Genomic DNA, 25620 nt, shown 5'->3' with positions numbered 1-25620 from the left:
ACTATTTTATTTTTATTTTTATTTTTTATAAACTATTTTGACACCAAATTTTCAATAAAATAAAAATAACACTAGTGAAAAATATAAACAAAAATATTTTCAATAAAATAAAATAACAAAAATACCCTTGAAAGTTTCAACGGGTATTTTCAAGGGGTAGATAGAACAGATCTATAAAAACTTGAAAATTGACAATCCAAAAAAGAGTTATAAGATCCATTATTTACAAAACTTAAAATCTATTTTTTTCTCATATCCATGCATCTTGATGTCAAGATGATCAATTTGTAGATTTGGGCACAAAGAAAGCGTATTATAGTAAAAAAATTGTGGTGGGCTCTAATTTAATGGTTTAGAACCTCAACTCTATATAAACTTTTTTCCTAAAATTTTGCCTGCCTTTTAATTTAAATTCTAAATACACACCAAAAGACACATGCTCATGATATGTAATAGTTACAAAAGAGTGGAATGATAAATAATTCATCTCTTATAATAGTGTGATAAATTTTCCAAGAATTTAAGCTGGCCACAATTTCTGTTATTCAATAAATGAAAAAGATTTATATAGAGTTGAGGCTTTAAACAATCAAATTAGAACCCACCTCAAAAATTTCAGTAGAAGAGTTTGTTTTGATACCTAAATATCCTCAAATTGATCATCTAAATATCCTCAAATTGATCATCTCCACCTCAAGTTGCATGGACAAGAGAAAAAAATAAATTTCAAGTTTTGGAAATAGTGCATCTTGCAATGCCTTTTTGGACCGTCAATTTACAAAGTCTTCATGTTTTCATAGATATGCTCGATCTATACTATTTTTTAAGCTTTAAATTTTATAATTAAAACTAAAAAATATTTTAAGGCTATCACACAAATTTTCAATATTGAAACAACATTTCTCAACATTATTTGAAAGCGCCTTTACTTTGATTGTTTAGAGCCTCGACTCTATACAAACCACACCCTTAAAAAATACCTCCCTTCCCTAACTCGATTTTTGTTTTCTATGTAATCTCTAATAATGATTAAAATCAAGTAGATCTAAAATCAATATAAAAATCTTGAAAATGCATGGTCTAGATAATGTGTTGCGAAATGTACTATTTCTAAGATTCAAAATCTTTTTTTGTTTCATATGCATATATGTCGATGTTGAGATGATAATTAGAGGACATTAAAAGAACTTTTTTTCGAAAAAAAATTTAGGTGCACCTATAATTCAACATTTTGACACCGAACCTTATATAAACTTTTCCTTAACAAAATAACCCCCTTAAGCTTTTTGCATTTACGAATGGAGGCGTTTCCCTAAGGCTAGGGCTCTAACCATCAAAGACCCGCCTTCAAACAGTGTTGAAAGATGTTCCACTACTGGAAATCTTTGTGATAGCCTGAAATTTTATTTTCATATATAATTATAAAATTTAAAATTTTAAAAATAGTGTACGCTTGAAAATTGACATGCCAAAAAATACATCACAAAATTCACTATTTTCAAAACTTGAAAGTACATTTTTTTGTCAATGTCCAGATATCTTGAGGTAGATATCTTGAGGTTGAGATGATGAATTTAAGAAAATTTGGGCATTGAAACAACCTCTTCCAATGAATTTTTGAGGTGCACTTAAATTTGATTATTTAAAGCCTCACACTTATATAAACTTTTTCCTTTTTGTAAATACTCACAGTTCAAGCTCGTGTGATGGGAGCAACACATATAAAAGGAAGAATAGAGAGATATCATAAAATCCCAAGCTAACCAAGAAAGTGAGATTGTAATTGGATCCATTACAAAAATAATATTTTGCCAGCTCTTCCTGTGCATCGTTGCGCTCAAAACCATAAAACAATAACAAAGATCCCTCACCTTGCAAAAAGGTGGCAAAGAGAACAAAAAACCACAGTTGTGCAATTGGTTACACTTAAGAATCTGAATCTGAGCATGAATCGGTGAGCAATTCAGCTGGTCTCACCCTGTTCAGGTTGGCTTCGAATTGGGGGAAGGTCGTCATCACTTGAACAATGTCTCTCTTCCACTTGCTCGTTCGCTGTTTCTGCGTCTTTTGCCTCAACAGAAGCAGTCATTCTGAAAATCTCAGGCCTGCAATTACGGTTGAAACGAATATAATGAATAAAGAATCAAGAATACACTACTAAAAATAGTAACAGCAGTTAAAATGTGGACATCATAATCATGGATGACAAGTGCACAAGAAAAGCAACAAAATATGAAAACATTCAAGATCAATGGGAGAGATTTGAATGCACGGTATTAGATATGAAGCACAATTTGAAAATTTGTTTCACATTTGTTATTCCTTGTTAACTGGGGTTAACTGGCATTACCATTGTTTCGCTTATATGCAATTTAAATCTAGCAAATGTAAGGAAATCTTACCAGTCTGGAGATTTTTGAAATGTACGAACTTGCTCATGGAAGAGCACTTGCGATATCATAAAAGTTATTTTATTGCCTGATTCAAGGGCTTTCTCACTTCCACTTCCATCTCCATCGACCACAACAAAGTTTCCTAAATAAAGCAAGCAACCAATGAAATACTAGGACTTCACTAGAAAGTAATACAGAACTTACCTATGACAGAAAGAAATAAAAATTTAAAAGATCACACAGACACACATATCGGGGATGGGAAGGTATACTATAAGACCATTCACTTTTGGTACAAGCAGGTCAAAATAATCCTTAGCCATTAGATGCGAAATCCAACTAATTGAAATGTGTCACACCCTTCTAGTAATCTCATTTTGGACTTTGTACCCAGTCAATGGCAGATCCACAATTAACTGATTTCACATAATCACATCGAATGATCAATTATCACCGTGTCCCCTCCTCATATCAAAAGTAAATGGTCTTGTTACATAAATTTTCATTCATATCTATGTATGTGTATATGTGTGCGTGTGTGTGTTGTATTTTTCAGACAATTCTTCATACCTCATATCACCAAACTTATCTAAGGCATAAAAGCTTATTAAAAAGAAGTAGGGGATCGAAAGGAGGATCTCATCCCCATGTTAGAAGAAATTTAATCATATCCACTTGTTCAAGGTGGATGAAGCTTTCCTAGAGAAGCCCTAAACTGTTCAAAGACAAGAATAGATTCTTCTAGGAGGCTATATCCTGTAGAAACAAGAGTTAGGCCTGGATTAGATATGGAATTGAACTGCCCCTGTAATGGATAGAAAGGAAATTCAGGAGGATGTGGTGCATAATGCGCCACTTGGCTACTCATGGCATAAAAATTGATGTGGTAGTCAGCATTACTCATGGTATTCAGCTGACCCCAATTAGTTGGGAAAAAGTTCTGACAATGATGATTCAGTTTGGGATGAGATAGCATAACATGGCCAGATGATTTCTCATTGGCTTTTTTCCTAGATTATCTAAGACTAGTAAATAAGTTTTTGGCATGTCAATGAATGCCGTGAGAAAAATGCTCAAAAATCACAAGCAGTTGAAACAACTGATTGTCTTAAAAAGACATACCTCGTTTTATCCAAATACTCTTCTGAAATTTGGCTAGGAATATTGCTAGAGAATTTCTCCCACTATCATCCATTACCTGCAAGATTCAAAATGAAATACAAAATTACTTTTAGCAAACATATTCTATAGAGTAAACTATTTTACCAGAAATTATTTAGGAGTAAATGCATTTTCCAAACAAATCACCAATAATTGCTAAACATGACACAAAAAAGGTGCTCAATACTGTAGTACATGCTGGGATATAGATAGAAAAAGGTGTAACTACATGAATTAAAACCAGAACAATTTATAGAGGGTCTCACTTCTGTCAGTCACACTATTTTCACAAAAGGTTTCATTGTCACGTGATACCATCTTACAATTGGATAGTTAAACCATCGTGTAGTTAAGACACAATAATTTATGACACATACGAAGAAGTTGATAAAGGAAGAGAAATGCAAGAAACTACATGATAGGAATAGAGTGACGAAACGAAAATGACAACAATAATTAATTACAATGGGTTCCCTAAAGAAGAAAAACTGACAACAATAATTTACTATATTTGGATTCCCAAAACATGAAACAATTTCCAAACACACAAACTAATAAATAAGATGCTCAAGTTTTTTCTCCCACTTGATTTTATCACAGAAATGTATAAAGTTCATAATACTCAGTTATACATAAACAATCATCATAGGCAACTACAAAAATTAACAATCCTCGCTAAATAGTCCATCCAATCAAAATAGACATCTACACAATATCCCGAATCATACAAATATCAATACAAGACTGCCAGAACAAAGAAGAATACCAGAATAAACACAACGTTAACAGCTACAACAATTGTAATAATGAGCATGGCTGCATGAGTACACAAAGAACATAATAGCACATCCAAGTAATTGGTCAACGAGATCTCCACAATATAGTGAGCTTAAAAGAACACCAACACCATAATTGCTCCTAAAGTTTTTACTTGTGTTGTCGGTTCAAAAAAATAATTGTTAAGGGCTTTGGGATTTTGGCCACAAATGAAGACTGCTATCAGTTCTCGCACCTTTGTATCTTTATAGAGGTTTATTATTTAAGGGGTATAGTAGGTAAGTAACTAACAACTAAAAAGAACAAAAGGTATTCTGGATTCTCAATCCACTTGTAGTTTCTCCCAAGTCCCACCTAGTTATCGAATCTTCCTTTTCATCGATTTCATGGTGAAAGACTACCACATAGAACAAACTAATTATACGATTTTACCCATGATGTCTATGTGCAACAATGATAAGAAATCGTCGCTAGTGGCCTAGTCAATCGGATATAGAGAATCTCTCACACAAGGAGCAAAAAATTATTGAGATCAGAGCATAACAAGTAGCCACAAGTATCTTCTTTTGGAGAGACGGATTCCTCCTAATTTTCGCTCATATTTGGAGGATGAAAACCCTAGGAGGGTTCCCAAGAAGAACAAGAAAAACAATAGATAGTTTGGGTGTTTATTTTTAGTTATTTGAGGCTATTTCATATGTTTTTATGTATTATTTCATGGCTGGAACAGTTAGGGAATTTTAGATATTTTAATTAAAGTTAGGAAGTGTAGTTTCAAGTTATATTTAAGACCTTTTGGTCAAAAGTTATATTGTATGGTCAAATATTGTCTAAGACAATAATAAATCAATATAAATAAAGGCATGGGTGGGCTGGAGAGTCACTCGTACATTCCTCTTTAAGAAAAGAAAGACTTTGTCTTGTAAAAGAAGCCTAAAGCTTGAGGCCTATGTGGGAGAAAACCCTAGGGTTTCTCCAAAATTTCTCGAAAATTGCTTGTGTCAAGGTGCTTCTGGCTGATTTTTCTAGGTTTCTTCATGTTCTCCTGCATCAGAAAAGGAGACTATGGATGTGCTAAACCAATTGAGAAGATATCGAACTTCCACCTCCACAGAACCCCAACTCAAGTTAGCCTGCCCTACTGTTCACACAGATTTTCAAAAGAGCTACCAATAAAATTGGGCACCAACATTCCATCAAGTGGGTGACTCCACAGTTCCATTATGCAAATGAGAAAAGTCTGCTTTAGAAGGAATCAACACTGGAGGAGAATATCATTCACTTTTATATTCTTCGAAAATATCCTCGTTCCTTGGGGACTACTATGAATAATGCAATTGGATGTAAGTGGGTCTTCTACACTACATGCATTGTTAAACGCATGGGCTTGAATTATACCCATACCAAAAGTTCATCTGAATAAATGGAGTGAAACTATGCAAATCCATGATCAACACAAATACTCCATAACATCCAACTATTGGAAGTTGAAACAAATAAGAACCACCTCAACATACATCCGTGAAATCTCAATTGACTTGTTTACTAAATAAAAGCATCCTACATGACCCATCAAGTTAAAAATACAAAAAAACAATAAAACAATAAAACAAATAAACTTAACAATAGGGCATGCCATGTGAAATTTTTTCACTCAACAGAAAGAGAAATCATGGGAAGTAAAAGGACCCACCTCAATGAGATTTGAACCACGAAGAGATACCACCTGCATTATGCATTGGCCATCTTGAAGGGATACATGTTCTTCCACAATTGCTCTTTTCAGATTCTTTCTTCCTCCTTTCATGGTTTACTTACTTCGAATCTGATCTTAAATAAAACCCACAGAGAAATATCAGAACATACACCACCTTGTGTTAAATAAAGACACGCCTTTTCTAATCCCCTAGTGATAATATATACAAATTATGACAAAAATAACAATTTAATATCATAAGTATGCATTAGAAGACATGACAATCTTCTCTAGAATACAAATTTGATCCCTTGAAGTTTATCTAATAGAAAGATCCCACATAAGAACTGATCAACTTCATAGCAAAGAGAAAAAGATATTGTAGGATAACACTTTCAGTATTTCACCCATAATTAGGAGAGAATAATCATTAAAACACATAGAATAATCATTAAAACATATACTAAATTGACTTTCATATATGGTAGAAACCATCTTGAGAGTAAGATGGATCAGAAGAGTGCGATAGCACATTAGAAGCAAACTAAAACACACATAGACAACCTAACCTTAGCCTGCTACCAAATTTTTTTAAGCCTTCCAACCTCAAAATGTTGTTATCAAGAAGTCTTTCACTCTCTGAAGCTCATGGTAAAACATCATGGGAGAAGGGGAATACGAAAATAAAACTGAAAAATAAAGAATTCTCAGTATATTGGGGCATAAGGCATAAAACCAAAAGTTTTAGATAAATGAATTAAATCTTTATGAGAATTGAGCATATTATTTTAAACTATTCTTGAAGAGAAGTTTCCCCTTATTACAATGAGGCAGTTCTCCTTACCATAAAGAAGGATCAATGAAGACCTTACCTGAATCTTCAAAGGCTTGAAGAGATAGTGCAAAACATGGCTTCAAATTGGGACTACTGCTTGAAGAAACAGAGCAATAGCAAGAGAGAAAATTGGGGCTACTGCTTGAAGAAAAAGAGCAATAGCAAGAGAGAAAATTGGGGCTACTGCTTGAAGAAAAAGAGCAATAGCAAGAGAGAGACTAGTTGCAAAGAGAGAGGGAGAAAGGGAAAGAAAAGAAACTCCTTGAAGAAAAAGAGCTATAGCAAGAGAGACTAGTTGCAAAGAGAGGGAGAGAGAATAAACAGAACAGAGATATATATAAAAAGGGTTACCGCGAGCTTGGGTTTTGAGAGCTTGGGGATGTAAAGGAAGAGAGAGAAGAGGGGACCAGCTAGGGTAGAAAGAGAGAGGAAGCGGCTTAGTTACCAAAAGTAGTAGCAATATACCCGGAGCCGACCCAACAACCGTCGATTTTACCAGAACGGATCCAGGTATGGGTCCAACATTTGGACCCGGCGGGTCGGGTCCGAGTCTGCACCTAAACACCGTTCGGGTTCGGTTGGACCTGTCCCGTACCCAAAAACTATTGGAGATAAAATAATTCAAGCCCTATTCATTTGGTTGTACTAAGGATTATATACATTAAGAATTCATAATCATCATTAGATATTAAACAACAGACAAATAAGGCAGCTTGAAATCCAATGGACCAGACTGGTCGGGTCCAATCCAAACCCTAGACCTAAATACATTTGGGTCTGGGTTTGGGTCCGGGTCCAGCCAACCCAACCCATACCCGACCCGTTGCCACCCCTAACCAAAAGGCCTTAAATTCTTTGACGCCAAACTAAGGAAAATGTCTATATTGAAAAAACAGGGTGTTTTCCCCTATTTTATTAGTTACACCTCAAAAATCTAGGGGAAAAGATTGTTTTAATGTTTGAAAAATCTTCTAATTGATCATGGACGTATGAATATGAAAAAGGAAAATATTGGAGTCCCAAAATAGCGCATCTATGCTTTGGGTAAGTAAAATAGTGCATCCTGCAACACATTATTTAAATTGTCTATTTTCAAGATTTTCATATGTTTATAGATCTACATGATTTGAACTTTTTGGACTTTAAAATTTGACAATTAGATATTAAAATAGATCTTTAGATAATCTTAAGAATTTTTTACACCAAAATTACATGTTATAATAAAATTTTGAGTGCCGCCTTAATTGGATTGTTTAAGGTTGCAACCTCATGTATACCACAACTAAATATGAAATAAATTCAAGTGACTTGAGTGGTTCTAAGTTACCCCAAGGTGATCTACGTTTTGGTACAATTTTTTTTAAAGGAAAAGTAGACAAAGAGAACAATCACTCTTGTCCATTAGATTTCAAATCAAATGGTTGTGAATGTGTCATTCACTAGGTTCAAAGTTTTAAAAAAAAAAACTTTCTTGAACTTTGTGTATATCCTAAGCTGTCTAATTTATATTTGTATGGCTAGAGAAATTTGTGATCTTGTTTTAAAAATATATATTTCAAAATTTGAACCCAAAAAAGTGTGAGTTAATTGAGTGGGTTCAAATATCGTATGAAAAACCAAGTTAAAAATTGGAGATTTGACTTGTCATTTAAAAAAGGAAACAATTTACATACGTGTGAGGCTCTAAACAATCAAATTTAGGCACACCTAAAAAATTTCACTAGAAGAGGTTATTTTGATGCCCAAAGATCCTCAAATTGATCATCTCGTCCACAAGATGCATGGACATGAGAAAAAAATGGATTTCAAGTTTTGAAAATAGTGTCTTGTAATGTATTTTTGGGCCGTCAATTTTCAAGATTTTCATGTTTTCAAAGATCTGCTTGATCTAAACCTTTTTCGAAGCTTTGAATTTTATAATTTGTGATGAAAATATATTTTAAGGCTATCACAAAGATTTCCAGTATTCAAACCACATTTCTCAATACTATTTGAACGTGCGTTTTATTTTGATTGTTTAGAGCCTTGGCCTTCTATAAACCGCGCCCTTTTAAAAAAGTTACAAATTTTTAAAACATAATCAGACCAATTCTTTTAAAAAAAAAATATTGCGTTGGAACCTGGCGATCCAAAACTCAAGTAAGAAAAGGGAAACCCCATCTTGGGAACTTGGAGTTCAATATATGGGCATTTTTGAAATGGAGTTTCGATCTATGGGCAATTTTGAAAAAATTTCAAAAAGGAAGTACTTGAGAAATGAACTGTTTAAAATTTGGGTGCGGTTTGTATAAAGCTGAGGCACTAAACAATCAAAGTAAAGCCCACCTTCAACTAGTATCGAGAACTGTGGTTTCAATACTAGAAATCTTTAAACAATCAAATTAAAGCCCACCACAAAAATTTCACTAGAAGAGGTTTTCTTTATGCCCAAGGATCCTCAAATTCATCATCTCGACATCAAGATGCATGGACATGAGAAAAAAAATTGATTTCAAGTTTTGGGAATAGTGGATCTTATAACTCTTTTTTGGACCGTCAATTTTCAATATTTTGAAGTTTTTATAGTTCCGCTCTATCTACACTATTTTTTAAGCTCTAAATTATATAATTAAAGATGAAAATATTTTTTAAAGATATCGCAAAGATTTCCAATATTGAATTCGAAAAAATGTTTCCACATTGCCCCTGCACCAAGAAAAAGAAAAAACAGAAGACCAAAACCATGTCTTAAGTTTTCGAATATCACGCTTTGTTTAAACAACTCCCTGACCTATCAACAGCTCTCTTCCGTTATTTTTCTTTCTTACAATGAATCAGAACTCAGTATGTCTGATTCAGGCTCACCTGAGTTACTCAGCCTCGATAACCTGCCGAGCACAGAACCAGAACCATGGAAATGGCAGAACACTTGCCAGTTCCCAATATTATTATAAACATTTTTACTTGTGCACACTTGCGCAACATGTGCACCCTATTCCTATCTCTCATACCTCTATCACTTAATAGCCTAGCTGCTATTTTCTTTGATCGGTATATGCTAAAAAATTCATATCTCCATCGCTCAACATTGCCAGCCATATTCATAGAGATTATAAGCCAACATCAGAAGTTTTAATAGCCTAGCTGTTATTTTCTTTGATCGTATATGCTAAAAAATTCATATCTCCATCGCTCAACATTGCCGTCCATATTCATAGAGATTATAAGCCAACATCAGAAGTTTTTTAAGCCCATGGTCCAAAATGAAATAAAATTACATACCGTGAACAATTCAATATGTTTTAATTGCCATAAGCACCTCAAAATGTACTAGTTCTCAAGAGTTTCATGTTCACAAAGGAACATATGAGTTGGCTCTTCGATACCTATGAACCCCACTAAACAGATAATGGCATGAAGAATTATTACTTATAGGTTTCAGAATTGGAAAGCTGACTGCTGATAACTACAGAGCTAAAATCGAGCTCAACTCTTGAGTCTTCGCCATGAGTAATTTCAACCCAAGGGTACAACTAATGGTCCTAACTCCTAAATAATGATAAAGATAATCAACTCTACATAAAAAGTTGGAAGAGCTTTCCCTTTTTTAGAAAAAAAAGGAAAAAGATATTTGGCGACCAAAAAGAAACGACTATCCAAGTCTAAAATTGCAATGATAGTAAAAAATTAAATAAACTTTGGACAAAAAGGAAGTAATGCTAATTCCACCCCCATTGGACTGATAGCGAAAAACACCTTCAGAGCATTTATTTTGTCCCAAAGGATTTTAGCCAAAAAGACAATGAAGAAAGACTTGCAGACATGTTACCATGATCAAGTAATAATTTTCTCATGGTTCTTTTCAGGACAGGCAGCTTGCAAAATGTAATCAAAATATGAAGGGGCTTTTCCACTGAGAATTGTGGACTTGGATGAAATACTTGATCTCTAGGTTATTTTTGTATAGACTTATGTTGAAGGAAAAGAGAAACAGAGAGAGACAAAGAGCGAGAGAGAGACAAAGAGAGAGAGAGACTATAACGAAACAGATATTCAATACTCACTTATTGATGATAGTATCATCTATCGTCAATTGCCACTTTCAGAGGAACAACTCTTCTTTGTTTCCTGAAATCTGCAGAAAATAAAATAAAAAATAACTAATTTTCCGGTACATATATTGAATCATGTTTCGGATAAACATAACAAAGCAAGTAAGAACGCAATGTAAACTACAAAAGAGACACTCTCATGCAATTAGCTTCATAAAGCATAAAGAAGAACAGAAAGGATAGAAAAATACCCTTATGGTCCCAACAATGACCATCAGCCTCAGAGTGCTGTGTGGATGACAAGGCGTAGCCACATATAATGGAACTATACCATTTATGATCCACAAGAAAGACATTATTGTATTCTGGATAAAATTAGAATTGAGATTTCCTTGCTAGGGTATTTGAATCTCTACTCCATAGATAATCCTCGACCCAATTCATTTTCACAAGAGATCTTGATATCCCTCTTAATGGCCATTCATTAAACATAGAATTTCTCCTCCTCACAATAGATCCAGGGAAATATGCGACACTATGACACAAAAACTCTGGTTATCAGCACACTTGAGAGCACCTGTCAAATGATAAGTAATCACCACATCGGTGATAACCCCGACCCAATACATGATATGTAACTGCATTAGGCAAGACACCTGTTTTTACCATCTCCCCATGTAAACTCATTGCATTAAACATGTGCCCTTCTTTGCATTGTCCCCATATAACAACAGTGTACAAGAACACATCAGGCTTAAAGCCAAGATCACACATCTCCCTATAAATCTTAATAGCCTCTAGAATCTGCCGATCTCTACAAAACCCATAAATTAAATTGGTGTAAGTAATAATATTTGGTTTACAATTATAAACTTCAGCCTTTTCATCAATTAGACACTCTTCCTTATGACTGTTCTCAATGGACCCCGATGCCATTTTCTCCATAAAAATGGTTATAGCATCATGGACTCTTCCAACTTTGCACAATCCATCAACCATGCAACTTAGAGTGATAACATTAGCTTTGAGGCCCTTTTCAACCATTTCCTTGTATAGTCGCATGGCCTCTTTTAGATTATCACATTTGAAGTGCCCACTGATTAGAGCTGTATAGGCCACAACATCAGGCACGAGACCCTTAACCACCATTTCGGAATATAAACCAGTAGCAATTTCCATTTTCCCTTCTTTGCAATACCCATCTATCAATGAAGAAAATGTGATAACATTGGGCATTATCCCCTTCTCCATCATATCTGAGCAAAGCTTTAAAGCTTCATCAATAACCCCTATTTTACAATACCCATCAATCAAAGTGTTATAAGTAATACAGTTCGGAGCAATCCCATCAAACTCCATTTTCCTGAACAAGTCAGTGCCCTCTGGAACTCTTCCCACGTCACAAAGCCCTTTTATTAGTATGCTATAAGTGAAGACATCAGGTAAATCACTGCCAAATCTTAACATTTCCCTGTAAAGGTTGAAAGCCTCATCTATGTTAGAGGCCTTACAATGACCATCAATCAAACAATTATATACAAAAGTGTTTGGAAATACTCCATATTTGATCATTTCCACAAAAAATTGTCTTGCTTTCTTTAATTTTCCTTCCTTGCAAAGGCCATCAATTAGTGTACTAAATGTTATGACATTTGGTTTTAAGCATTTTCCCAACATTTCACTGTATAAAACAAGTCCTTCTTTCACATTAGCCATTTTACAGTGGCCATCAACCATGGCATTGTACGTGTAAAGGTTCGGTAGCACACCCCAACTCTCCATACTTCTAAAAATGTTAATTGCTCGGTTAATCTTCTCCTCTCTCCACAACCCACAAATGAGAATTGTGTATGTAACAACAGTAGGTTTCTCTTTTCTCCTCACCATCTCATCCAAATACTGAAAAGCCCTTTGCAAATCACCTTGATAACAACAAGCATTGATTAAAGTGTTATATATGAAAACATTCGGAACAAGCCCACGAAGAAGCATTTCATCGAACAATCTCCAGAAGATGTCCAGTTTCTCTGTCTTAAGAAACCCATTTAAGAGAGAGTTGCAGGCATGGAGACAAGGCAGTTTTCTCAGTTTTCTCATTCTGTAAAATACATGGTAGGCCTCATCAAGGAGACCCATTTGTGTAAAGACCATTATCAAGACATCAAACACTTCAAAGCTAAATTTAGGCCCTCGAAAACCGTTAAGGAGATCAAAAGCCTTCAGAACAAAATCATGGCCACTCTTTTGCATGATCACAATCAATTCTTTTGTAAAGGTCTCAGCTTTTGTGAATAATCTACGTCTGGTTAATATATGGATTATAGCTGCATAAATCTCTGGTGTTTTGCTCAAATCCACCTGTTTTGAAGCCCATAAGAAAAACCCAAGTGCCTGAGAAACGTCTGCACTACTCACTATTTCTTGCATGATATGATGAGGAGAGAGGAAGTGAGTACCTGTATTCTGGGTGTTGCTGTTTTCAAGAGAGAGAAAGTGACTACCCTTTTCCTCAGCTTCAGGCATTGAAAAACTGATAAAAAACCTTGTATCGGAGATAACCGGCCCCAATCTTTTACTATACAGCTGCAAATTCTTGGAGAGCAGCTTCAACATTGCATAAACAGTGGGGAGGATTAGGGTTTAAGTTCACCATGGAGGCTGAGCAAAAACTCTAAACCATCCCTGTAAAGTAATAAAACCCCTTTGTTAAGAAGATAAAGCTTCTTGAGGGACCCTGTTTTTTTAGAAAATGGATTTTCTAAACTGTGAAACTCCTTTCTCGTGGTCCTTTTGCCCTCAGATAGCGAGTTTACAGAAACAAGGTACCCCATCTCTCTGATGGCTTAGTTTTCTCTCTCATGGTTTTCCTTCGTTATGGAGGATTCTCTCTTCCTATCTCTCTCGCTCAACCCCACGCTCTCTCTCTCTCTCTACCCCACGCTCTCTCTCTTCCTCTTCCTCTCTCTCTCTCTTAAGTGCGGTGCTTGGGTGGTCTCGTGCGACCACCCAATACTCTTCTAAAACTCGGTTGGGAATATTGTTAGAGATTTTCTCCCACTATCATCCATTACCTCCAAGCTTCAAAATTATATACAAAATTAGTTTTAGCAAACATATTCAAGAGAGTAAACTATTTTACCATAAATTATTAATAAATGTATTTTCCAAACATATCACCATTAACTGCTAAACATGACACAAAAGAGGTGCTGATACTATAGCACTTGCTGGGACATAGATAGATAAAGGTGGAACTATATGAATTATATCTAGAACAATTTATAGAGGGTCTCCCTTGTGTCAGTCACCTATTTTTCACAAAAGATTTCATTTTTTTATGATACCATCTTACAATTGGATAGTCAAACCATCGTATAGTTAAGATACAATAATTTATGACATATACAAAGAAGTTGATGAAGGCGGAAAAATACAAGAAACTACATAATAAAAATAGAGTAACGAAACGAAAATGACAACAATAATTAATTACAATGGGTTCCCTAAAGAAGTAAAAATGACAACAATAATTTACAGTATTTGGCTTCCCAAAACATGAAAGAATTTCCAAACACAAACAAATAGATAAGATGCTCAAGTTTTTCTCCCACTTGATTTTATCACATAAATGTATAAAGTTCACAATACCGAGTTATACATAAACAATCTTCAATAAGCAATTTCAAAAATTAACAATCCTCGTTAGCGCTTCCTAAATAGTCCATCCTATCGAAATAGACATTTCCACAATATCCCAACTCATACAAATATCAATATCAGAATACCAGAACAAATAAAAAGTTTACTGCTGCAACAATTCTTATAAAGAGGATGAGTACACAAAGAACATAATAGCACATCCAAGTAATTGGGCAACCGGATCTGCACAATATAATGAGCTTAAAAGAACACCAACATCATAATTGCTCCTTAAATACATTCTTGTTTAAGACTCTAAATCCAAACTTTAGATCGAGATGCCCCAAGGAAATTTGTGAGAGTTTCTTTGAAAAGGGTGTGGATTGTAGAGGGCGTAGGCCCTAAACAATCATAGTAAGGTACTCCTATAAATAATATCGAAAGATGTTCTTTCAGTATTGGAAATTTTTATGATGTTCTTTCAGTATTGGATATCTTTATGATAGCTTTATTTCAATCTTTAATTATAGAATTAGAAGTTTCAAAACTAGTGTAGATCTATGAACATTTGGAAATCTAAAAAATTAACGGTCCAAAAAAAATATTACAAGATGCATTATCTCTAAAGCTTGAAACCCATTTTTCTCATGTCCATACAACTTAAAGGTCGAGATGATCCACTTGGGAATTTTGGAGCGTCGAAACAACATCTTTAGTAAAAGTTTAGGTGTGCCTTAATATGATTGTTAAGGACCTACCCCTAATATAAACTTTTTGGGTGGCACGAGAGACCACACAAGCATTGCACTTAAGAGCGAGAGATAGGAGCCTTGTTTCTGTAAATCCGCTTTCTAAGGGCAAAAGGACAACGAGAAAAAAGTTTCACAGTTCAAAAAATCCATTTTCTCAAAAAATGGGGTCCCTCAAGAAGCTCTATCTACTTAATAAAAGGGTATCATTACTTCACAGGGATGGTTTAGGGTTTTTGCTCATCCTACATGGTAGCTTAAACCCTAATTCCCCCAACTATTTATGCAATGTTGAACGGCTCTCCAAGAATTTGCAGCTGTATAGTAAAAGAGTGGGACCCGTTATCTCCAATGCAAGGTTTCTTACCAGTTTTTCAGCGCCAGAAGCTGAGGAAAAGGGCAGTCGCTTTCTCTCTCTAAAAAACAGCAACACCCAGAATACAGGTACTCACTTCCTCTGTCCTCATCATATCATGCAAGAAATAGTGAGTAGTGCAGACGTTTCTCAAGCACTTGGGTTTTTCTTATGGGCTTCAAAACAGGTGGATTTCAGCAAAACACCATAGATTTATGCAGTTATAATCCATATATTAACCAGACGTAGATTATTCACAAGAGCTAAGACCTTTTAAAAGAATTGAATGTGATCATGCAAAAGAGTGGCCGTGATTTTTCTTCTGAAGGCCTTTGATCTCCTTAACGGTTTTCGAGGGTCGAGGGCCTAAATTTAGCTTTGAAGTGTTTGATGTCTTGATAATGGCCTTTACAAAAAATTGATCTCCTTGATGAGGCCTACCATGTATTTTACAGAATGAGAAAACCGAGAAAACTGCCTTGTCTCCATGCCTGCAACTCTCTCTTAAATGGGTTTCTTAAGACAGAGAAACTGGACATCTTCTGGAGATTGTTCGATGAAATGCTTCTTCGTGGGCTTGTTCCGAATGTTTTCATATATAACACTTTGATCAATGCCTGTTGTTATCAAGGTGATTTGCAAAGGGCTTTTCAGTATTTGGATGAGATGGTGAGGAGAAAAGAGAAACCTATTGTTGTTACATACACAAGTCTCATTTGTGGGTTGTGGAGAGAGGAGAAGATTAACCGAGCAATTAACATTTTTAGAAGTATGGAGAGTTGGGGTGTGCTTCTGAACCTTTACACGTACAATTCCATGGTTGATGGCCATTGTAAAATGGCTAATGGGAAAGGAAGACTTGTTTTATACAGTGAAATGTTGGGCAAATGCTTAAAACCAAATGTAGTTACATTTAGTACACTAATTGATGGCCTTTGCAAGGAAGGGAATTTAAAGAAAGCGAGACAATTTTCTGTGGAAATGATCAAATATGAAGTATTTCCAAACACTCTTGTATATAATTGTTTAATTAATGGTCATTGTAAGGCCTCTAACTTAGACGGGGTTTTCAACCTTTACAGAGAAATGTTAAGATTTGGCAGTGGTTTACCTGATGACTTCACTTATATCATACTAATAAAAGGGCTCTGTGACTTGGGAAGAGTTCCAGAGGGCACTGACTTGTTTAGGAAAATGGAGATTGATGGGATTGCTCCAAACTGTATTACTTATAACACTCTGATTGATGGGTATGGTAAAATAAGGGTTATGGATGAAGCTTTGAAGCTTTGCTCAGATCTGATGGAGAAGGGGATAATGCCCAATATTATCACATTTTCTTCATTGATAGATGGGTATTGCAAAGAAGGCAAAATTGAAATTGCTACTGGTTTATATTCTGAAATGGTGGTGGCCTATACAGCTCTAATCAATGGGCACTTCAAATGTGATAATCTAAAAGAGGCCATGCGACTATACAAGGAAATGGTTGAAAAGGGCCTCGAAGCTAACGTTATCACTCTAAGTCGCATCGTTGATGGATTGTGCAAAGTTGGAAGAGTACATGATGCAAGAACCATTTTTATGGAGAAAATGGCATATGGGTCCATTGGGAACAGTCATAATGAAGAGTGTCTAATTGATGAAAAGGCTGAAGTTTATAATTGTAAACCGAATATTATTACTTACACCAATTTAATTTATGGATTTTGTATAAATGGACAGATTCTAGAGGCTCTTAAGATTTATAGGGAGATGTGTGATCTTGGCTTTAAGCCTGTTGTGTTCTTGTACATTGTTGTTATATGGGGACAATGCAGAGAAGGGCACATGGTTAATGCAATGATTTTACATGGGGAGATGGTGAAAACAAGACTCTTGCCTAATGCAATTACATATCATGTATTGGGTCTGGGTTATCACCGATATGGTGATTACTTATCATTTGACAGGTGCTCTCTAGAGTGCTCATAACAAGAGTTTTGAGTCTTACGTCATAGTGTCGCATATTTCCCTGGATCTATTGTGAGAAAGAGAAATTCTATGTTTAATGAATGGCCATTAAGAGGGATATCAGGATCTCTTGGGAAAATGAATTGGGTTGAGGATTATCTATAGAGCAGAGATTCAAATAACCCTAGCAAGGAAATCTCAATTCCAATTTTTTCCAGAACACAATAATGTCTTTCTTGTGCCTCATATATGGTATGGTTCCATCATATGTGGCTCAGCCTTGTCATCCACACAGAGCACTCTGAGGCTGATGGTCAATTATGGTACCTTAAGGGTATTTTTCTATCATTTCTCTCTTTCTTTGTGCTTTATGAAGCTAATTGCATGAGAGTTCTCTTTTGTAGTTTACATTGCGTTCTTACTTGCTTTGTTATGTTTCTCCATGACATGGTTCAATATATGTACCAGAAAATGAATGATTATGTTTTTTTTTATTTTCTGCAGATTTCAAGAAACAATGAAGAGTTGTTTCTCCAAAAGTGGAGATTGACGATAGATGATACTATCACCAACAAGTGAGTCATGAATATCTGTTTCATTATACTCTCTCTCTCTCTCTCTCTCTCTCTCTAAAATAAATATATAAATAAATAAATAAGCTAGAGATCAAGTATTTCCTCCAAGTCCACAATTCTCAATAGAAATGCCCCCTTCATATCTTGATTACATTTCACAAGCTGCATGTCCTGAAAAGAAACTTTTGAATACTAGAAATCTTTGTTATAGCCTTAAAATACATTTTCATCACTAATTATAAAATTCAAAGCTTCGAAAAAGGTGCAGTTACACCTTTATCTATCTCTTTCCTAGCAAGTACTACAGTTTCGAGCACCTTTTTTGTGTCATGCTTAGCAGTTATTCGTGATTTGTTTGGAAACTGCATTTATTCCAAAAAAGTTTCTGGTGAAAAGAGGCCGTTTTGTATAAACCTCCTCCAACTATTGTGACAGGAAAGTTTAGCTTACAAGGAATGAAGAAAAAAGAAGACAATAAGGAATTAGTCGATGAATTGGTTAAAAGATTGGAAAAATTGAAAATCAATGAAAGGGAGAAAGGTCAGTCTTCTAAAGCCAAGGAAAGAGATATTCAAGTCCTACAAAAGGAACCTGACCAAGAAATTTCTGATATAGAAAAAGCTTTTAAAACAAAAAGCTTAGATGTTAATAGAATTGATTATGGGAGAAAAATTAGACCAGTAAGGATGTACCTAGACCAACCCCAGTAGATCTTCAAATAGAAGAAGACTTAATTTCTACCTCGATCTCCTATTCAGGGAAATCCATAGTAAACTGGAATATAGACGGCATGGCTGAAAATCAAATCTTAGAACTTATGAAACACATGACTATGTATGTCACTGCTTGTAAGGCAAATGGAAATCAAGACCACGAGATAACCAAGGCCATAATATGTGGATTTACAAGATGGTTAAGAGGTTGGTGGGATTTTTATATGAATGAAGAATTAAAGAATCAAATATTGAATGCCTCAAAACAATGGCTAGTCAAGAATGAAACTGACCAAGACAATATAATCCAAGAAGGAGATGCAGTCAATACACTAATATATACAATCACCCTGCACTTCGTGGGAAGCACTGCTTTGTTGGCAACAAGATCTGAAGATTTGTTATCAAATCTAAGATGTCCTACACTCTCTCATTATAAATGGTATGAAGATGTATTTTTCTCAGGATTACTATCAAGAGAGGATAGTAAATCAGATCATTGGAAAGAAAAGTTTGTAGCTGGACTACCACACCTTTTTGCAGAAAAGGTAAAAACAAGGCCTAAAAATAAGCATGGTGGAATTATTCATTATTCTCTGTATACCCTAGGAGAACTATCAGCCGAAATCTGTGCTGAATGTCTAGCATTATGTACAGACTTAAAGCTTCGGAGACGATTGGAAAACAGAGAATAACGGGGAGAAAGGAGTTAGGAGATTTCTGTGAACAGTTTGGTTATAATACCGTAACCCCTTCAAAACCCTTTCGTAAAGAAACATGAAAATTTCAAAAAGAAAAAATTTAAACAATCTTCAAAGAAAAGAGAAAAAATTTTCAATAAATGTTTACAAGACAAACTATCCTTTAAAAGTAAGGGAAAAAGAAAAGTTCCTATTTGTTATAATTGTGCCAAAGTAGGCTATTACAAAAATAAATGTAGAGTTAAAAAAAAAATAACTATCTAGAAATAGATAATAGTCTTAAGACCCAATTATTTGAGATACTCCAAATAAAAGAAGAAACTTCTTATTTTTCTGATTTAGAAATGAAATGTTAATTGAAGAAATCAATGATGATGAAGATATTATAATTAGTAGTTCTGATTCAGACTCTGATGATGAAAATAATCCAAAAGAAGAAAATTGCCAATGTAATTTTTACAAGGCAGTCATTGATATGAATGGGTTAAGTATCAACACTCTTACAAAAGAAAAAGATGTGATTATAGACCTTATCGACAAAATAACGGATCCAGAGGTTAAAAGGGAAGCTTTATTTCAATATATCAGCATGTCCAAAACTCCATCTGAAAAGGCAAGATCTTCTCTTGTTCTAACAAAAGAAGATTATAGTTTTCATGATATTCTTTGAAGAGTGCAAAACAAAACCCAGGTTGATAGAGAACCCTCAATCTCTGAATTAAAATATGAGATAAATGAGGTAAGAATCGAGTTAATAAGTCTAAAAACAATTGTTCAAATCCTAGAATTAACCCAGAAACCTCCTAAAGAACAAATTGAAGATGAGGACATAGAATTAAAATTTGATAATTTGGTAATCAAATATGATATCCCTTTACCACCTGAAGTGGAAGATACCCTTCCTAAAACAAAGGAAGGATCTGAAGCTAATATTAATGTGTTAGAAAAGGTGCAGAATTGCAAGTTTGTAAACCTGGTCGACAAAAGAATCCTCCAAACAATAGGAAAACAAACTATAAGAATAGAAAATGCAATTAATAATTTAAAACCAACTGCAGAAGATAAAAAATTCGGTAAGCAAAAAGAGGCTATTCTGTTTAAACCTCCTCTAACTATTGAGACAGGAAAGTTTAGCTTACACGGAATAAAGAAAAAAGAAGACAATAGGGAATTAGTCGATGAATTGGTTAAAAGATTGGAAAAATTGAAAATCAATGAAAGGGAGAAAGGTCAGTCTTCTAAAGCCAAAGAAGGAGATTTTCAAGTCTTACAAAAGGAACCTGACCAAGAAATTTTTGATATAGAAAAAGTTTTTAAAACAGAAAGCTTAAAAGTTAATAGAATTGATTATGGGAGAAATATTAGACCAGTATCCCAAACCAGAATGTACTATCATAGACCAACCCTATTAAGGGAAAACCATAAAAATCTCGTTTCAAAACAAATATTCGCAATATGGCAAGGTATTCTCTCTACTTTTGAGTTTACTATAGAACATATTAATGGTAATACTAATTATTTACCTGACTTTTTAATACGAGAATTTTTGCAGGGAGGGCAGAAGGAATCAACAAAAGCGATCGATGGAAATAATCCCTAGCCTGAGGAAAACCCTGATATCACCATCAATATCAAACGCTTTAATAAGAAGGCAAATACAAGATATTGATATATCTCCCCTTCAAACACCAATAAGTACTCAAACTCTTAGTACTAAAACCACATACTTGGAAACAACATATATTCTTTTGCTGATTATAGAAAATAACCACTAGTTGAAAAACCCGATTGAAGTAGCTGTCATATATTTAAGGCAACATATGCATCCCAATATGAATGAAAGATGCAGAGAATGATATGAAAATATCCTTATGGAAACATGTTCGGTATTTATAGTATAATATTACCGAAACAATGATACATAAATAACATATTTCAAATTTCAAATGGAAAGGGTTATTTCTTACCAAGAATGGGAACTAGATCCTTTAAAATCAAGGATCACCAATACGAAAGGATTTAAAATCAAAGCCTATCACTACTTCGAATATATAAAAGCTCGAGATGAAGTTTTTGCATACCAGAATACAAAAAATTCACATAGCTGGTATATTCAGTTTAAATTAACTAAGCCAAATGAGTTTCTCACTTAGTTTAAAAATTGGTTCTCTATATGGGGATCATCAAATCAAATTCTACCTACAAATCTATAAATTTCACAGAGAAAATTCTCTAATTACAATAGTCAATGTCTTAAAAGAGATTATCATATATATTTTATGATATTATATCAAGTCCCGTGGATTTTAAAATGGGATTATCAAATCTCAGAAGATCCTATGGATAGGTGGGATTATATTCCTAAAGTAAAGAGACAAATATACATCAAATGGTGTGATAGTTATAAAAATGAATCCCTCAGTCCAGACAAAAAAAAAAAAAAAAACTTATATCTTCAGTTTCATTTCAAAAAGGAAAAATGAAAATAGCAGAATATGTTGCAATATTACAGCAACAAAGCCTTAAACTATATAAAGAATAGCTTACAAGAAAGCTCTGGAGTGCTATAGAAGACAATAAAAAAATGTCTACCTCTACTCAAAGTGATGAACAAGAAAACTACAGTCCAATGAACGGTGATGACTGTGCAGGCATTGAATTTTCTTAAAAGTAAAAAAAATTCACAGAGGGACCTGGACGACTCCACCCATATCTAGGACACGTGTCCCTTCACCGACAGAACCGACTGTCTACTATAGCCGTCACCGACAGGATCTCCTTTTTACTGTAGCCACTGCAAATAGCTAACTAAAGCAGACTGTAGCCACTACAAAAAGCTGACTAAAGTAGATAAGCATCTTGGAAAAGATTGTCGGTGTGGATTTCAAATCTGCCTAACTCCTCTGGCTATAAGAAGAAGAAGCGGAGTTGTTTACAAGTCATCCTTCTTTTGCGTCTTTCTCTTTCTCTCTCTTAGTGGATATATCTGGAGGTGTATCCAACCATCTAGTTTTCCTTTTTTTGAGTCTGTAAATGTGTGAGAGATTGATGAGTGCTTAAGTATATGTGTGATTTCTCTTGGAGTTCAAGTAGTTAAGATTAGCAATTAAAGTCTTGTTGTTGCATATTCTCGTCTGGGAAATGTAAGTTTTTATAGTTATTTATTGTGCTTATATATTTGCAGCTTGTTCATGTTATATTTGTTTACAGTTTAAGTTTATGACAATTTTATGATAGTTTGTTTTCATATGTTGCTTCTGCTTAGGGTATCAGAGCCAAGTTACTCTACAGTGGTTTAACTGTATTATTATATAAAATTGAACTATTAAATAAAGGTCTGAGAAATCTGCGGGATTAGTTCAAAGTCGCTGTGACCCAAAAATCACTAAGGCCAAGAAGAGCCAAGAAAATGTAGGGACTGTTTCCAGATGACTCGAACTAAAATGACAAATTTCATTAAATCATTATCTAATAGATCAATTATTACTAATAATACACTTCATGTTAATAATAGAGAAGAAATTATAATAGATAATATAGAAAAACAAATCCAAAATTGGAATATACCAAAAGTACCTAACAGATGTTTATCGTAAAGGGACTTTTGATTTCAAAAGTAGTTTTTCCATAAAAACAATTGAAAGAAGTATTTCTGTTATGGAAACTTAAGACAAATTTCAATTACTTTTAGAAATAATTGATCGAAGATCATAAAAGGAAATATTATAAATATTTGCATATTGGATTAGTTCAAATAGCTGTCAAACCATTGATAAGAACGAGATTAAATAATTCTGTTCTACTCTGTTTAAGAGATAGTCGACCCAAAAGATTCACTGATTCTTATTAGGAATAGTCGAATCCAGTCTTTGTAATGGCCCAATATACTTTACGTGTTTTCCAAATTTCTCTGTAGCCTTAACCGATCCAAATTTGTTAAAAGTCTTAACTCTAAACCTAAAAACGCAAGGTTTTGATATGGACCTGGTTCTCAAAACTTTACATTTGTTTATAGAATATGTTATAAAGTAATGAATACTTTATGCCCAAATGCCAGACAAATGGACTTAAAAGGACAAACTATATTTTTCCAAACAAATATGGAAAAATCAAATTTAGTCATACCCAAATCAGTGGCATAGTCTCAGGTAGACTACCAGAGTGTTGGGTTTTACAATATGAAACTCAGATTAAAGTTCCTGAAGATAAAAATTCAAAACAAATAATAGAATACACAGACAGAGAAATAGGAATTCGTTTTCCATCTTCAAGAAGGACTACACTAATGATTGATAATTCAAATATTAGAGATCCTCCTAGAAGTTCAACATCTTCAGTTCCACAATCTGAATATGAAAGAATACCCACTCATAGGAGAACTATTATTGAAAGACTCAATAGAACTCCAAACCAAGTTCAACAACCAGTCTACAGAGTAGACACTCCGGAATCTTCTGAATTAGGAGAATCAACACCTTATGATCTTGATTTTGATATATATGTGGTACAGAAGGAAGAAGAATTCAAAATTGATAAAGAATGGATCAAAAAGGATTTCTTCTTTAAAAAAAATAGACAAATAAGAGCATGGTTCTTTAAAGAGTTTGAATAGCCTCTTCGGGATGCCTTCCATTTAAAATTTAACAGGTTCATGATAAAACATAAGGCAAACGTCGAATTCTTTAAATGGTTAAAATACATAGCTGAAGACTATGGAATAAAAATTCCAAAATTTGAAATAAATACGGTTGAAAAATCTTTCAAACTTTTCAAACCACGAAAGGATAAACAATTGTGTATATTCATCCCCCTGAAACTAGCTTACAACTTAAGCGAGAAAAGTTCGGAGAGAAAATTGAAGTTAAAGCCTCACCCTTTTAAATAGGACCTAAAGAAGCTGACCATAATATGGCCAAGCTTGAAGGAATACCACATATTATTGAACAAAATAATTATACAAAATAATTATTTAATCAACCTGTTATTCTAAAAACTCCCTTGTTAAACATGATTCATCCAATTAAAATTGATGATACAGGAATAGAAGCTAATTTTGAAGGACATAAGGTTAAATTCACTTTTATTGACAAGCCTAGAATCCATGAGATTAATAATATCAGGGATAAGATTTCTTCCAAAAAAAAATTTCTTTATCATCTAAAAGAAGAAATAAAATATAAAAATATAGTAGAAAAATTATTACTTCCCGAGATACAAAATAAAATTAAATCTCTAAAAATAGAATTTGACATTTGCCTTATGTTTTATCATGAACCTGTTAAATTTTAAATAGAAGGCATCCCGAAGAGGTTCTTTAAACTCTTTGAAGAATCATTCTCTTATTTGTCTATTTTCATCAAAGAAGAAATCATTTTTGATCCATTCTTTATCAATTTTGAATTCTTCTTCCTTTTGTTCCACACATATATCAAAATCAAGATCAGAAGGTGTTGGTTCTCCTAATTCAGAAGATTCAATAGTGTCTACTCTGTAGACTGGTAGTTGAACTTGGTTTGGAGTTTTATTGAGTCTTTCAATAATAGTTCTCCTAAATATCATACTCCAAATTCCAAATAAAAAAGGTTATTTCTTACCAATAATGGGGATTAGATCCTTTAAAACCAAGGATCACCAATACAAAATGATTTAAAATCAAATCTTATCACTACTTCGAATACATAAAAGTTTTGGATGAAGTTTTTGCATACCATAATACAAAAAATTCACATAACTTGTATATTCAGTTTAAATTAAATGGGCCATTATAGAGACTAGATTCGATTATTCATAATAAAGCATCAGTGAATCTTTTGTGTCGACTATCTCTTAAACAGAGTAAAACATAATTATTTAATCTCGTTCTTGTCAATAGTTTGACAGCTATTTGAACTAATCCAATATGCAAATATTTATAATCTTTCTTTTATGATCTTTGATCATTCTTTCTAAAAGTAATTGAAATTTGTCTTGAGTTTCCATAAGAGAAATACTTCCTTCGATTGTTTTTATGGAAAAATTACTTTTGAAATAAAAAGTCCCTTT

General features: G+C 34.0%; 2 protein-coding genes across 4 annotated transcripts in view; one reads left to right on the top strand and one right to left on the bottom strand.

The window, feature by feature from the left end:
• Window positions 1-1722: 1722 nt before the first annotated feature.
• LOC18432355 (uncharacterized) lies at window positions 1723-11641 on the bottom strand. Its single transcript, XM_088873972.1, is given in 7 exon segments — window positions 1723-1995; window positions 1997-2105; window positions 2403-2535; window positions 3516-3591; window positions 6025-6161; window positions 10906-10976; window positions 11145-11641. Coding segments are annotated over 5 exon segments (501 nt in total). The 5' UTR covers window positions 6139-6161; window positions 10906-10976; window positions 11145-11641; the 3' UTR covers window positions 1723-1926.
• A 3692-nt stretch (window positions 11642-15333) lies between these two features.
• The window catches only part of LOC105420505 (Pentatricopeptide repeat (PPR) superfamily protein), a 19474-nt gene continuing 9187 nt past the window's right edge, over window positions 15334-25620 (top strand). The window contains exons 1-4 of one of the 3 annotated variants that reach the window (XM_020666156.2): window positions 15499-15725; window positions 15824-17923; window positions 18094-18164; window positions 21131-22753. In XM_020666156.2, the coding sequence (XP_020521815.1) occupies window positions 16093-17610 (1518 nt within the window). In that variant the 5' untranslated portion in view covers window positions 15499-15725; window positions 15824-16092 and the 3' untranslated portion in view covers window positions 17611-17923; window positions 18094-18164; window positions 21131-22753. Of the gene's footprint in view, window positions 17924-18093; window positions 18165-21130; window positions 22754-25620 lie in introns of those variants that run through there. The other 2 variants (XM_011624369.3, XM_020666157.2) reach the window with 2 other exon arrangements.

Source organism: Amborella trichopoda, chromosome 8, assembly GCF_054954075.1.
Source record: "Amborella trichopoda isolate Santa Cruz 75 chromosome 8, AtrichopodaSantaCruz75HAP2 v2.0, whole genome shotgun sequence".
NCBI classification, from domain to species: Eukaryota; Viridiplantae; Streptophyta; class Magnoliopsida; order Amborellales; family Amborellaceae; genus Amborella; species Amborella trichopoda.
Note: the sequence above shows the minus strand (reverse complement) of the source record. Positions and strands in the feature narration are given on the sequence as shown.